We start from the raw sequence: 15,969 nt of genomic DNA on the forward strand, positions 1-15,969 counted from the left end.
ATCAAAACGTCTCCAAACATTGTTACGTGTTTTCCAGTGGAGGGAAGGGCCCAAATCACCCTCTATTGAGAACCAGAGGACTGCAGTAAATAAATGGATTGCCTTGGCATATCAAAGGAAGTATTCACAGCTATGGGTCCCTGCCCCAACACAAAAGAGAATTTGGAAATTATTTGATTTACATAATCAATACAGGTCGCTAAAATGGATCATTTATGCCCCACCAAACTTAACTTTATCCTTCATCTATTGTGATAGATTCTTTATAGTAAGAGGGAAATTATCTTTCATCATCTTGGGGCAAAAGATAATGGGTCACCCTTAACCACTGATAGTAATATTGTGAAAGTGTTTATATCATCTGTCCTATCTCCCCCGACCTAGTTCTTTAGGGAACCCAATGTTATTTCCAGGTCTGAATACAGAGGTTCTAACCCAAAGTCTACAAAATATTTAACATTGCAAATGTGATATGAAACTCTGGGTTATTTTGGTGATGCAGCTGTTGGAAGCTCATACATTTCTGGAATGGGAAAAGCATCCTCTGACAATGTGCAATTGTTGTCTAAGCTATTACACTGCCATTTGCCACAATTCTGACTTCCTTCACATGGTGTTTGGAGAACTGGAAAAAAATACGCCACCATATTAGTCAGAAGGAACACTGGGTGTGAAGAGAGACCTGAGGGAATAGGCTCAGTAATCACACTTCCTCTGTGCCAAGTTTTCAGCTCAAATGATCTGCAAGTAGGCAATATCTTAAATAAGTCTCTCTCCCTGTATAAAGAGATATAAATATGTAGATGACCTTAGGCAAGTTACGTAGCCATTCTAAGGCTGGATATACTATCTAGAAGAGGGGAAATTATTATGATACTTAAATCATGTATATAAAGCACTTAGCACAATGCCTGGCAAGTAGCAGGAACTCAACTGGTTAATAGCTGTTACAATAATAATTATCATTATTAAGCATATGGAGGAGATGTCATACTCTGTAAGCCGGTTGACTACCATGCAAAGAGGATGAATACAAGGACCATGAGATCATACGAACCTAGGGTGGAATTTTGGCTACTTTACTAGATGTGCTATCAGTCAGCTTAGGTTATGTTGTGCTGCAGTAACAAAATACCTAAATTTTTCAGTTGCTTACACCCCAAAATGCATTTTTTTTTTGCTCAGCTTCATGTCCATCAAGGTCTGGTTGCAGATCTGCCTATGTCATCCTTACACTAGGACTCAAGCTGTCAGAGTAACCTCTATGTAGAAATTATATTCATTGTGGTAGAAGGAAATAAGTTGGCAAATCACTTGGTGGTTCTTAAAACTTCTGCCCAGAAATGCACACATTACCAATAAAATGCCCATATTTTATTGGTCAAAACAAGTCACATGGCTACTGCTGGGTCCAAAAGGGCAAGGATATATAGATGTGGAGGTGCACTGTTGAGGGCAGTAGGACATTGCTACAATCTACCCCGCCTCTGATATGGACCTCTGGGTCTTCCCCTTTGCTTCTGTAGAAGTGGTATGTAACTAATACATGCTGAGGGATTATGAAATGCAGACTGCCCTAGATGTGCTATCTGCAAAATCTCATTGGGTTCTCATAAAAAAACAGTTAGGATAGGTATTTTGGCTCCATTTTACAGATTAAAACAAAGAAACAAACTGAGGTCTTGAAGAGGTTAAGTAACTTCCCCCATAAGGTCATATACGTACATGGTAGGGTACACACTAAGTAATTCACAGTGTTGGTTCCCCCCACCCCTCCCCCATAGTTGCATAATGGCTTATTTTTGAAACAACTGTTTCTAATTGTTTTAGGCTCTATCTGCATGTAGGAAGAGCAGTAGGAACAAAACTGGCTGACTGCAGATGGTGCAACCAGTCCACTGGAGTTCCTACTCACTACATTTCTAGTTTTTCTGTAGCAAAATTCATGAGCAGGGGGCATTTACACTAGAAGCTGCGTCCCCCTCCCAGACAGCAAATTATTGATTTCCGTATTTCTCATCCACTTCTACATATCAAATACCTGCCCCCACCAACACACACACACACACACACACACACACACACACACACACGAACTCCAAACCTTTTTGGCAAATCTTTATAGTAAACAGATGGACTATCTGTGTTGCTGGGAGACCACTCATAAATGGAATCCAGTCCAAAGGGAGTGAGAAGGAAGAGGACATATCACTACTTGATGTAGTAGCTAAGAGCTCTCCTCTCTCTCCTCCTCCTCCTCTTCTTCTTCCTCCCCCTCTTCCTTTTCCCCCTTCCTCTTCTTTTCCTTTTCTGATTTTAAAATATCAATTCTGACTTCACTACCTGCTAGCTGGGCAACCTTGGGCAGGCCACTATCCTTCCATGGGCCTCAATTTCCTCATCTCTAAAATGGGAATAATAGTATCATTAACTCATGGGGGTTTGTGAATATTTAATGAAGTAATGTTTGTAAAGCCCTTAGCATGGTTTTCAGCTCATAGGAAGAACTCACTTGTTTGGTTGCTATTGTTTTTATTATATTCAGCAAGATTAGCCCACTAAGAGTAAACCACGTGAACCACCTTTCACTAAGTTTCAAGAAAAGAGTCTAACTTTGGAGGAGGGACCCAGTGTTATATTTATGAGTTTGACAGGTGAGATCATTTGGGGGTCAGATCTCCGGCCAAAGATCTCAGTAGAAATAAAATGAGTTTGAAAGGTACCTAAATTTCATTCCCTGTTTAGTCTTTCATGATGTTTTACCTTGGCCATTTCATCCTTGCCAAATCTGTTTTCCACTGGCGCATGGTCCCACGTTCAAGATTAATTTGTTTCCACCTCTTCTCTCCAGGCAGTTTCCTCTGTCCTGGTCCTCTCTCTGGCATCCACAGGCCAAGATGGATCCCCTGCCCTGTGCCCATGGCCCCTGTGCTCTGCTCTGCACCACTGTCCAGACCGCATTGCAAGGTTTTTTTTCCCCTTTTGCTTCCCCTGGGGGAAGTGACAATGCTTATCCTGTTTTTTTGATGTACCCCAGCACCTAAGCACTGCCTGCCCACAGGAAGGATGCTCCATAAAGGCTTGAAGGAATGAATGAAAGAGCCAACAAATAGTTATTTTTTATTTTTATGTATTGATCATTATTATTATTTTGCTGTTTGGAAGTCATCAGAACTCACACAGATGTCTCATGTAAAGTGTGGGTGTCTTCCTCCTACCTGGAAACCCCTTCTTCAGGTGGACAGCCGTCTTGCTGATGGTGCCAAGCCCGCTTTCCCAAACCAAGAGACCCAAAGTTTCCCCGGAGCCAGAGGGCACCGGGCGCACGGCTGAGCCTGCACCAATGTCTGTGGGCCCTGCCTCGCCCACCTCCTCGCCCTCCCCTCTGGAGCGCGGCTGGCCAATGACAGCCTTCCCCCGGCTCCATGGGTTTCCCCCTCCCCTGTTGTCTCTACCCTGCCCCAGCTCTTCCCTGCCCACCCCTCGCTGACTCGCCTCGCCTCCCCGACGCGCTGCGTTCCCGGAGCACAGAGCCCAGCGTTAGCGAGTGGGCTTCCCGAGGCCCCCCGTCCTCGCCAGGCTGCTCCAGGGTGTCGCTCCTCTGGCTGCTCCCGAAGGGGCTTCTGGCCCTGAGGACGGAGGTGCCAAGAGAACTTCATTTTTGAAAAGAACTGGTGGATGAGAAGAGCGAGCGAGGGCGAGCTATGGACCCTGTGAGTCAGGTGAGACAGAACTGGGCAGGGCGGCTGGCTGGGAGCAGGGGGCGGGGGGTGCCGCGGCTTGGGAGAGGCGCCCCCAGCCCCTTCCTCACGCTTTGCTTTCTCTCTCTCGCCTCATTCCCCCAAAGCTGGCCTCTGCGGGCACCTTCCGGGTGCTAAAGGAGCCCCTCGCCTTCCTGCGAGCCCTGGAATTGGTGAGTAGCAGTGTGCGTGCGGGGAGGGGCGCCAGGCAGCCAGTCATCAGGTGAGGGGAGGTCGGTGCTCCCTGTGCGGTTCTGCTCCAAGCCGGAGATGCAACCCTCAAGCCAGGGATTTCAATGCTGCCCCCTCCTAAGGCGCCGTTGCAAGGTGGTGGGGACAAGGTCGAGGCACCCTGCTTGGAGGCGGGAGCATGGACGCATTTTTGCAGGCGCTTAGACAAGTGTCGTCTCACCTCACCGCTTGCAGACGCGCAGGGGCTATGGAACGAAACCTCCTCCCCCTTGGGAGATAGGGGAGCGGGGAGCATGGAGGAGCTGCCGCTGGCTTCTGGCCCCTCACCTGGAGCTTCGCGGGGATGAGGGGATGGGTGGAGGGACCCATAGTTGAGCGGAGGAGCCGGGAAGACTTGGCCAAGCTCAGAAAGTTGGTCAGAACTGAGACAGCTCCTTGGCGGGACTGGGATGCTGGAAGCGCGTGTTCAACTGCTCCGCGGGAGCTTCAGGGAGGGAAAGATGTTGCGAAGCTATTACATGCTGTGATAGACGGCGGCGGGTAGAGAGCAGAACTCCTTCCTTCCCTACTATAGTTTCTTTTCTCTGGCCACTCCGGGCTTTTCTGATTATACCCAGAAGAGCCCACCAGCCTGTTTGCCATGGCTTTCTTCAGCGACTGGGCTTTAGGAAGTTGTGTTCCACTTCCGTAAAACCACCCTGACGCTCCTATTGCAATTTGTCTATGGGCAGAGGAGTGAGGCACAGAAACGGTTACCCAAAGGGCCACAGAGCCATGTCAGTGGTGTTGGCTGGATGATGGTTATTCAGAATGAAATCTGCAGGTCACACGTTTCGTCTTGCTAGGAGCTCCAAAAGGCAAGCAAACCTATCGAATAGAAAGTTCAAAGCCTGTCATGTAGCATTAATCACAGTCCCTAACACTGACTAGCTGGGAAATTATGTAAGAGCCTGTTCTCTGTTCCCAGATCTTAGCTCCAAGGGCTTATATCTGGCAGTGGCTACATGACTGTGATGATTGTTTACACGGATGATCTACAAGATAATTACCTTTACCTTGTTTGTAGACTTGAATGAAAATGCATGCGTATATCAATTTTGCATACACCAAGACAGCTTTTGGAAGGCTTGAATTAGTGGTTCAGAGCAGGCTATTCTGAAACTGTTTTCCTTACAGTCAAGTTAAACAAGCAAGCAATCCTCACAGTTCTGGAAACTTTCAGTTTGCTTTCTCAGAATTCTGCCTACATTCATTCATTCAGCCATTCAATAAATATTTCCTGTGAAGTAATGGCTTTTAGGGAAGAAAATAATAGCTCCATTGTCAAGCTATTTTCTCTCAAAACCAAGTTCAAAGACCTGACATCATTTTCTGACATAATCTGTTATTGTCTCACACTCTCACCTATCTGAAATATCAGTTCGTGTTCACACCAATACTGTGGCAACATGATTTTGTGCCACTGTTCCTCACACAGCCTCTACTGCTATATAAAAAGGTGTTTGTTATCTGGATGCACTTGTTCAAATTACAGGTTTCTGGCCACCAAATCAAAATATTGGTAAGATGGATGCCCATGAATCTGCATTTTAAATGAGCTCCCTGCATAACTCTTACCCACATTATAATTGGAGAACCACCACTGAGAGCTATACCAGATCCCTCCAAAACTCAAAAGCCCCTTTTACCTCAGTGCCCTTGCTATTTCTATTCACACTGTATGGAATGTCCTCACCTTCCAAGCCTTAAAAAAAAAAAAAATGTTTGTTTTTTACCTCGACTAAATGTTACCTCCTCAATGAAGACTTTTCTCGTATTTATTCCTTCCTCTTTCCTCTATCCCAAACTGAATGATTCACCTCATTCTTTGAACTTCCACTAGATTTTTATTAATTCATTCATAAGAATTTATCACACTGCAAAATACTGTTTTATAGCTCCCCCCCTTGGGGGAGGTGTGTGTCTGTGTGTGTGCGCAGGCGATGTGTGTGTGTGAGAGAAAGAGTGAAATAGAATAAAGGTTACTAAGTTACTACATTTAAATTATTTGCAGTCCTTCCCCTCTCTCTTCTAGGATTCTAAGGCTCAAAGGAGGAAGGGCTTTTTGCTTGTACCTCAGTAATTAGACTCTCATTTGTGGAAGAGAACATGAATAATGGACAAAGCAAATTTTAAAAGTCAGCTAAGTTAGTTGGTTAATCTATATTTTAAAAGAGCTGAGCTAGAGACATGAAGAGAGAGAGTACTAGTTGCTGAAAAAGCTGGTAGTGAACAGAGGGCAAGAACACACATTTTGTGTGCACACAATGTCTTGAGGAGGCACTCTGAGGTATCTTTTTCTGTAGGAGATATTGACAATGAGAGGAAATGTGATTTCTTATAGATGGCAGAACATTTCTTCTGTTTGTCTCTGTTTCCCTCTCTGGTTCCTTTCATAGTACTTGGTTAAACAGCAAGTAATCAGCAAAAATTGTAAACCGGTAATGACAGAGCACTTAAAATATCCCAGTTTATCCTGTCTCTGTGAAAGTTTTACAAAGCAATGGAGAGCAGCTTTAAACTTGACAGTGTCTTTAAGCTGCAATTTCCCCATGCTGTAGAAATAAACATGCATGTAAAGATATATGTGTCTTAGTTTTGGGGGTTGCTATAACAAAACACCATAAACTGGATAGCTTATACACAACAGAAATTTATTTCTCATAGTTCCGAATACTGGAAAGTCTAAGATCAAGGTGCCGTCAGATTCATTGTTTAGTTAGGGCCTACTTTCTGGTTCACAGATGGAGCCTTCTTGCTGTGTCTTCTCATAGCAGAAGGGAAGAACTCTCATCTTGTCCGCCCCTTATAAGAACACTAATCCCATTCACAAGGGCTCCACATTTATGAGCTAATCACCTCCCAAAGGCCCCACATCCTAAGATCATCACTTTGGGAACTATATTTCAACATGTGAACTTGGGGGGAGGCATAAACATTCAGATAATAGCAATATTCTCAAGAATATTTATTGCAACATCATCTGTAGTGAAAAGAACTAGAAATAACTAGTAAGTCTATTATAAGAAAATAATTAAAGTACGATTCATCATGTTATGAAATATTATATTGCCATCAAAAAGAATGAATTAGCCAGGGATGGTGGCTCATTCCTATAATCTCAGCACTTTGGGAGGCAGAGATGGGAGGATTGCTTGAGCCCAGGAATTCAAGACCAGCCTCGTCAACATAGGGAAGCTGTGCAATTCTGGAACATATTAATTAAAATATGGCTTAACACATAGTGAATTTCTAATTCTAATATTCAGTGCAGCAGAAGACATTTCTTTTGACAGGAATATCAGCTAAGTCAGTAGATATTTGATTCTTCAGTGTTTGATTTTTTTCATTAGTTGAAGTGAGTTTTACTTTTGTTAAAATTATAACCAAACTATTTTCACATTATCTTGTAAGTTAAGTGATATCAAACATAAAAGGCATGTTCTCATGTTTCTTTTTCTGACTAAATGTTGATGCATATCAGTTTTCTATAAGCAATCAGTTGCTTTTAAAATCAGAAGGCTATATTATTCTAATGAACGTACTGGATCTAAATGAGTATGAGATTCCATATCAACAAGATATGCTATGTGTTATTTGAGAGAAACTGAAAACAAATTCAGTAAAACTGTTAGTATCAAAAAGAATAGGAATACATTTTTATTGTCCACATTATGATCAAATAAAAATAATGTGAGATTGTAAAAAAGGAAAAGAAATTTAAAAAATTAGGCATTGTGGTGCATGCCTATAGCCCCAGCTACTTCTGAAACTGAGGTAGGAGGATCGCTTGAGCCTACGAGGTCAAGGCTACAGTGAGCTGTGGTCACTTCACTGCACTTCATCCTGGACGACAAAGTGAGACGTTGTCTCAAAAAAAAAAATTCAGTTAATATGCATTGACCTGCAGGTAAATATATCATTGTATTTGATAAAATTGTTAAGTGAGAAAATGTAAGTTTTATTCTTTGTATTTGATAAAATTGCTAAATGGAAAAACCAGTATTTATCCTTTTAATAAACATGTAGATAATTTATTCAATCATATTTCAAAATAATATAGAGTCCTGTATTTGCACAAATAAAAAACATAGTTTTGTATGTGAGTGAGTGTGCATGTGTGTAATTTGTATGAACACAGAGGGAAGTGTAGATATAAAGCACTGAACTGTTAAAATTGATTTTTTCAGAAGGGTGTAAATTGAGATGCAGTAGGTAGAGAATGAGAGCGGTTGATGGTAAACTGTGGTATGCAGGGAGAATTGTGGGCATATCACCTGTCTACAGTTGTGCACACACACAAGAAATTCTTTAAAATAGCTCATATTTTACATTATTTTCTATGGATTACCCACATAAACTGATAGTACCATTAATGTCATCTTCTACTTTTGGATTTTATCGCCTGGGGAAAAAATCCACTTTATTTACGTGTTCTTTCCTTAGGAAGGGTTCACGGATACAGTAGATTTAAAGTCTTAATAACATATAAAAGTCAAGCCTTGAGCGGAAAGCTTTAGCCAGTTTCAAAGACTTGCAGGCAAAACTCCCACATCCTTAATCTCTACTTAAATGAGGTCGGGGTACTTTTCACTATCTTTTAGGTCAAAACGGAAAAGTCGGGACATAGCACTGACTCTGGTGGTCTTTTTCATTTATTCCCTGATGATAAAATAGGTCCAGCAAATCTCTTAAACCATCATTTGGAAATGGCAAAATATATATATGTTAAACTTACCCCATTGTCAGACCACTCTGGAAAACTAAGTTGGTATAGTCCTTCCACAGATAATTCTCTTTTTTTTTTTTTTTGAGATGGAGTCTGGCTAGGCCACCCAGGCTGGAGTGCAGTGGCACCATCTCAGCTCACTGCAAGCTCTGCCTTTTGGGTTCTCCTGCCTCAGCCTCCCGAGTAGCTGGGACTACAGGTGCCCGCCACCACACCCGGCTAATTTTTTGTATTTTTAGTAGAGACGGGGTTTCACCGTGTTAGCCAGGATGGTCTCGATCTCCTGACCTCGTGATCCGCTCGCCTCAGCCTCCCAAAGTGCTGGGATTACAGGCGTAAGCCACCACGCCTGACCCACAGGTAATTCTTATTTTGCTACTTTAGTATTTTGCCAGTTGACCTTTGGTCTCCTTTTTTCCCTTTTCTTCTAAAAAATTATGTTAGTAATTCTTTCTTTACTATATACAGTGCACTGAATTTGTACTTGTGGATTTATGTAAAATGAAAAGTGGAAGACTCCACCCATCCATATTGTTCAGAACCACATTAGTGCAGACTTAAGGTCATCGAAAGAACTTAAACTCTCCAAAACAATATTTGTGTGGCTTGCATAGTTCTCCTGCACAATGCTGCAGCCCTAGATTCTGTGCCTATGGAATAAACTGCTGACTCAATTTGCCTAATTCTTCTAATCTTTATTTTTGACATCCATCCCTAATTTTGCAATACCTTCTGCTATAACCCTGGGTTTCACATCACCATTCTCCCTTTCCAGTCTACCTCCCTGCCTAACCAAAGTGGCCAGTGAATCCAAAGATGCAGCATGTCTGATATGTGAGGTATAGGCCTATTTGATTTAAATGGAGACACTAGCATTTATATAATCTTCATTCCTGAATTTAAATTCTAAGCCATGTTTTTCAAGCAAATATCATACTGCTTTCTTAATATTAATAACATTTATAATTTATGCTATTGATAACAACAAAGTGAAATGTGTCATCATAACATACAATAAATACAATTTTATAACAGCCACCATTTTAAACTCCCAATGAGAGAAGTAATAATAGCTACCTTTGTCATGCAGGCATCATATGGGGGACTATATTACTGTGTTTTTCTTACATCATTGTGTTGAATCTGTGTAACTTTAACATTCCCATTTCTCCAGGAGGCTCAAAAATGTTAACCAACTCATCAGGGACAAAATCGTGAGAAATAGCAAAGCCCAGATTTGAGCAGCCTCACCTTCATTCTCTTATATGCTACACTCCTGCTTTTTCCAATGTGGCAAGCACTTGCCATATCTTATCCCTGATCCTCAAAGAAGCTTTAAAAAGCAGATGTTATCCTATTTTACAGTGTTTATCTCAGTCATCAACTTATATATTTGAGGTCTTTTCTGAAAATGCCAAGGAACATTTGTATTTAGAGATGAATTCAACAGATATCAACTGTCTTTTATATTTGGCTTTTATTTTCTGTTAGTTATTAATTAACCGAGGTGGAGTTGATTCCAATTAAAAACCAGTACTTTTCATTTTAAATATGTAGAAAAAGACTTCAATTATAAAGGCAATAATTTAATCTCATTTTTTATCTTTTCCTCTTTTGTTAAAAAAAAGTGCTCATAAGTCAGAGAACTCATTTTCTTCCTATGTATAAACAAGACAGGGAATTCTTACATAAAATTTATTTAAATCGTGAGCAGCAATCTACCATTGACAGTTTGATGTAATTTAAAGCTATATTAATGTGGGTTTGATTACAAACTTCTAGCCTCTCAGTTGGTGACAACAATCATGTGCAATTGGAGTACGAATCAATAAGTGCACAACAAACAAGCAGCTCCTCAGTGTGCAGATGGATTCATCACTAAATGCTTTCCTGAGTGTATTAAGACAACTGGTATTTGGCCTCACAAGTACAGAAAAAAAGAGAAAAGGGTCAGGAATTCTTCTTATGGATTTGAATTCAGATTTTATTTTTTACTAGCTTTGTTACCTTGGGCAAGTTAAATTCACTAGGCTTCATTTTTCTCATCTATAAGATAGGGCTAATAATAGTTCCTACTTCAAAGTGTTGCTATCATGATTAAATGATTTATCCAAGTAAGGTGCCTTGCTTAGTACCTACACTGTGATAAGCGCTCAATAAATGATTATGAAGGTGATGATGATAACGATGCCAGCAGTTATGACGGTGATGAAAAGGGAGAAAGTAGAAATTCATCAAAGGATAATTTAGGAAATTACAGATAACTTTTTGCAAGTTAAAGTCTTGGCAAAACTCTGAGTTAGAAATTTGTATTCAGACTCACTCATACCTCTTTTTAGCCCCTATATCTCTATATTCCACTGTGGAGGGCCCTCATACTGGCAAGTCTATTTTTACCATAGCATGAGTGACTCTTCAGGCGCTTGCTCCTTGGAATATTCACATTTCAAAGAAAATTCCAGCGAGGCCAGTATTGAACCTAAAGGAGAACGTCTAATGGAAGAACTGCAAGCACTTGGCCTTCAGGAGTTTGTCATTGAGGTGTGGAGAGATACTTTTCCTGGTCTTTCTCAAATAACAATCCATAGACAATTTCCTACACTTGAAAGAGAGACAGTGGCCCCAACTGAATTCTCCAGGATGTAGCTGAGGGTCCTTATAGGGTCAGATACAGGCACTTACTAACCACATTGTAATGCCCAGGTGCTCCAGGCCCTTAGGAGTTCTCCCATAGAAACTGGGGAAAAACCCTAGAGTTATGCTGAAGTAGAAACACCATCCTTAGTTGTTTGTTCCCCAGAGGATCCACATCTCTCACTGACTGAGGTATGGGGACGGAAGAAAAACAGTCATGTGCTAGTAGAAGAAAAGTAGAAAATCTCTAAGGAGTATGTGCACAGAACCATGGTCTTCCTTTGAGTCTTCATCTTCTGTGGGGATGTACTTGACTTTTGTTGTATTTGTTATTATTCCTGTTCAATATATTAGCTTAGACTCCTTTAAAGACCTCAGTTTCCTAACCTGAAAACTGGGGCCAATATCTCCTGCCTAGAGTGTTGAAAATTGTAAGTGAGATCAAGCGTGAAAAAGTGTTTAGCAAACTGTTAACTATCCTTCTAAAGTAAATGATAATTGTGACCGTGATGATGGTGATGATAAAGAAATACCTTTTTCCAACCTAAATGACTCTGGGCAGCATAACATAGTTACTGGATAGAGCACAGGGTGAGGTGTGACGTGTAAGAACTTGATCTCTGTTCCCTGAGGGACTAAGTCCTTCCAACAACTTAGCACCCTCTGCCTTCCATGCCAGTCTCTTTGGTCTCTTTGAAGCCTACAAGAAAGAATGATGCTGCCAGTTGAATGTAATGAATTATCCAAACTTTACTGGGGAAAGTTCCTTAGGAGAGGGGAATGTGGTCCATCCTCACCCTTTTAACTCTCATACCAAGAGACAATTTCTTGCTCTGTGTACGTTTCACATTTCTTGATGTTTTAGGGGCCTGGTGTTGGTTTCTTGCTGTTCTCATGAACTTTTGTACATGCCACTTCCACTGCCCAGAATGCTCCCTCTCCCTTTTGCTCAATCTTTTTTAGTTGATGAATTCTTCTTCTCCCTTCAGTGTCAATGTAGATATCACTGTCTAGGGAGGTCTTACTAGATAAGGTCAGCCTTCTGATGGCTCCCAGACCACACTTTTTAATGACTTTTCATTCTAGCTACTCAACCAGAGTAAATGCAGTGTGAGAGCAGGGATCTTGTTTGTCCTGCTCATCAGCACATTTTATGTTTCTAACACAGTGCTTAACACACAGTAAGGCCAACTTCAGGGACATTTGCAAACTCCAACAAAACACCCAGGCAGTAGGTGCTTAGAAAGTATTGGTTAAGAAAATGAGAGAAGAAGGAGGGAAGGAAGGGAATAAAAAATATGTAAATGAATTATTGGTAACACATTGGATGAGATGTAAATTCCCCTTAATGGTCTTCATTGTGAAGTGGAATTGTGAAGCTTTCCCTGGAAACAATTGTTTAGCTTGGTTATGGAAGAGAGTAAGTCACATAGGCACCACTGTCAAGGAAACAGGGCTATTATAGGGATACCCACTGCATGATAATGGTGGAGAACTTTTACAGAAATAAAAGTTCAAGGACTGAAACAGGCTCAGGTCTCATATCTTGGGTTCAAGTCAATGAGCAGCAGGAATGCCTTAGCAAGAGTGCCACTATTATTATGTCTTTGTCACTGTCCTACCTGCCCTCTCTCTATGTTCTCTTTCTGTTTCCCACTTATTCTTGTCATTATTCTTATCTAATGTCCTAACAGAAAGAATATGATTGGTTCAACTAACAAAAAAATTATTTTAGTTTGGACACAACTATCAACCCCAGGCAATATCATAAGTCAATAGCCAGTCTACAAATTGGTTGCCATAGATCAAATACCCACTGCTATCCTGTCACTTGTGGCCTGAATAAAAAGGGTCATGATATTCGAAACATTCCCCTTTTGTCTGTTCTTTCAGCTGGAGCAGTGATCGTGACAATCCTTTAAGTCATTAACAGGACAGACCCAGTGAGAAGTGTACATGTCTGGTTTAAAAGTAAATGATTTTTAAACCAGTACATCTTTTATTGAAGTAGCACTGGTAATTTTCCCAAGATGTTACACCTTCGAGATTTTGGCATCAGTATTCTTGGAATGCTCTCTGATTAGGGGATTGCTGAGTGGATTCACACTGATAATATTATCCAAAGAGGTACACCTTTGGCTCATCAGCACATGGGCCTCCACTAGCTTGTACAATCTTGTCCATTTGTTGAAAACCTCTTTTGAAGAGAAATGATTAGGTTTTGGCTAATGATAAGACAATTTGTGAATAAAAATGTATTCCCTCAAACCCACATGTACTTCATTTTTGTTCACATATTTGTTGGTAAATCCAGCTCTGGCCCTTGATGTTAGAAGACTACATTAATTATTATATTCATTTCTTGTGTGTTTGTGTTTACTAACGTAGTAGAAAACTAATTACTCATGGAAGAGCCATTGCATTGCCTTGTGTGATAGGTGCTGTTTCTTTGAGGAGGGGAAAAGGAGGAATTTGTGGATGAGCAAATACCACTGGAAAAATGTAGAAGGCAGTGTGTAACTTGAAGAAGCATCAATTTTGGGGTCCATTTTATGCCAAAAATTTTGCTCTTCTTTTCAGCCATGGAACACGGAGCAGATTGCATAATTATGCTCACTCTCAGGGTCCATAACTATCAAATGAGGACCATAAGAGTCACGTCTTCTGGTGTTGTGATGGTTAAGTAATATAATATTAGTAAAACCTCCAGCAGTGTCTGGTCTATACCAAGATTCTCTAACTGTAACTGAGGAAGAGTTTGTTGAAGTTGATGACGTATCTACAAACACAATCAAGCATTCCTAAACTTTCTAGCACTGGAATAAACATAAAGGGTTTCAATATAGCATTGTTACATTGTTTTTTGTTCCCATTATTTCTCCATTGGAAGGATGTTGATTGTGAGATGTCTTAGTCTGCTTTGTGTTGCTGTAGAGGAATACATGAGGCTGAGTAATTTACAAAGAAAATGGGTTTATTTGGTTCATGGCTCTGCAGGCTGTACAAGAAACCTGGTGTTACTATCAACTTCTGGTGAAGGCCTCAGGCTGCTTCCATTCATGGCAAAAGGCAGAGAGGAGCTGGTGTGTGCAGAGATCACATGGTGAGAAACGAAGCAAAAGGTGAGGAGAAAGTGCCAGTTTCTTTTTAATAGCCAGCTCTCACAGGAACTAACAGAGAGAGAATTCACTCACACCCCTCCCCTAGGGAGGGCATTAATCTATTCTAGAGGGATCTGCCCCCATGACTCAAATACCTCCTGTTGGGCCCCACCTCCAAAACTGGGGATCAAATTTCAACTTGAGATTTGGAGGAGACAAACATCCAAACTATAGCATAAGATGATCATAAGGTAAACACAATGATGTTTAAAATAGTATATAGAGACAAGTGCTTTATTAAGTGCTATGAACGTTTTTCATATAATTTCATGTTACTTTCAAAAGACTAATAAAAAAACTCCTTATCACCTATGAGAAAATTAAGGCCTCGAGAGATCCCACTACTTGCCTAAAGTCATACAGCTAGTATGTAAGAGAGCCAGGATTTGAACCCAGGCAATTGGATGCCAGACTCCATGCTCTTAACCATTTTTCTGCATTGTCTTCCATTAATAGCAATCATTCATTACTCCTAGGTCTTGGAGCTAAATGATTTCCCACTCAAAACAGCAGGGACAATATACATAATTTTTTCTTAAAGTTGTGTCTTCTAATTCCTAATTCAGTTCCCTTTATGCTATCTCATGCTACCAATAGACAAAGCAAAGCTTAAATGCCCTCATGACTAAGGATGTTCATACTTTCTCAGTGACCTTCTTATTTCTCAAAAACACTCCCACTGCTTGAGAAAATTTTACTGACCTTGTGTATCTTTTTTTTTTTTAACAAAATCTTTATTCACTGCTCCGTTGTATAAAAAATTCAAATTCAGAAGTATGTTGTTGAAACATGCAGATACAAACAAAAATACCTATAGAATTCAGGAAGGATATGGATATTTAGTAAGATTATGAACACTTAAATTCCTAAGTCAGGCAGCTTCCATCATGGATGACGGAGAAGTAAATGAACTTTGTCCATTTGTGTGTGTGAGTCGTCATTCTTTGGATCTGTTATTTGGAAGCATTTGTGTGCTTTAACAGGAAGTTCTCACACATCCATCTGGTCTACTCTGAGATTTTCTGGCTGGCCTTTTATGCACTGGCTTCACCTTACACCTGATGGACAGTTGGCACACTTGTCAGGATCTTTCCAGTTGAGACTTGAGAAGATAAAAGAGTTAGATTGGCAGGGAGATATTAGAAAATTACTGAGCTCAAACCCATGATCTCAGTGAAGCGTGGAGATCCCGAGAGGTATTTCAGTGGGAAAAGGGGGTAGCTGGATGAATAGAGATGATTATTGTGATTTAGAATGTACTGGATTTGAAGCCATGCAAGCTAAGTCTCAACCACAGACTTTGGGTATGTTCATGGGCAGATCAACATCATTGAACCTCAAGTTTCTCAGGGATTTTACCTACATCAAAGGCGTTTTTTAATGATAAAAATGAATTAAACCAAGGTGAGAAACCTTGGGTAAATGTCTTTATCTTTCTGCCTCTCAATTTCTTGAACTATAAAATGGGAATAAA

At 40.7% G+C, this 15,969-nt stretch overlaps 1 protein-coding gene across 1 annotated transcript in view; it reads left to right on the forward strand.

The window, feature by feature from the left end:
• Positions 1–3,336: 3,336 nt before the first annotated feature.
• SYNPR (synaptoporin) overlaps positions 3,337–15,969 on the forward strand; it is a 342,443-nt gene continuing 329,810 nt past the window's right edge. The window contains exons 1-2 of the mRNA XM_032149416.2: positions 3,337–3,722; positions 3,848–3,913. Coding sequence (XP_032005307.1) covers positions 3,705–3,722; positions 3,848–3,913 — 84 coding nt within the window. The 5' untranslated portion in view covers positions 3,337–3,704. The remainder of the gene's footprint in view (positions 3,723–3,847; positions 3,914–15,969) is intronic.

This window comes from Hylobates moloch, unplaced genomic scaffold (assembly GCF_009828535.3).
Source record: "Hylobates moloch isolate HMO894 unplaced genomic scaffold, HMol_V3 SCAFFOLD_4, whole genome shotgun sequence".
Taxonomy (NCBI): Eukaryota; Metazoa; Chordata; class Mammalia; order Primates; family Hylobatidae; genus Hylobates; species Hylobates moloch.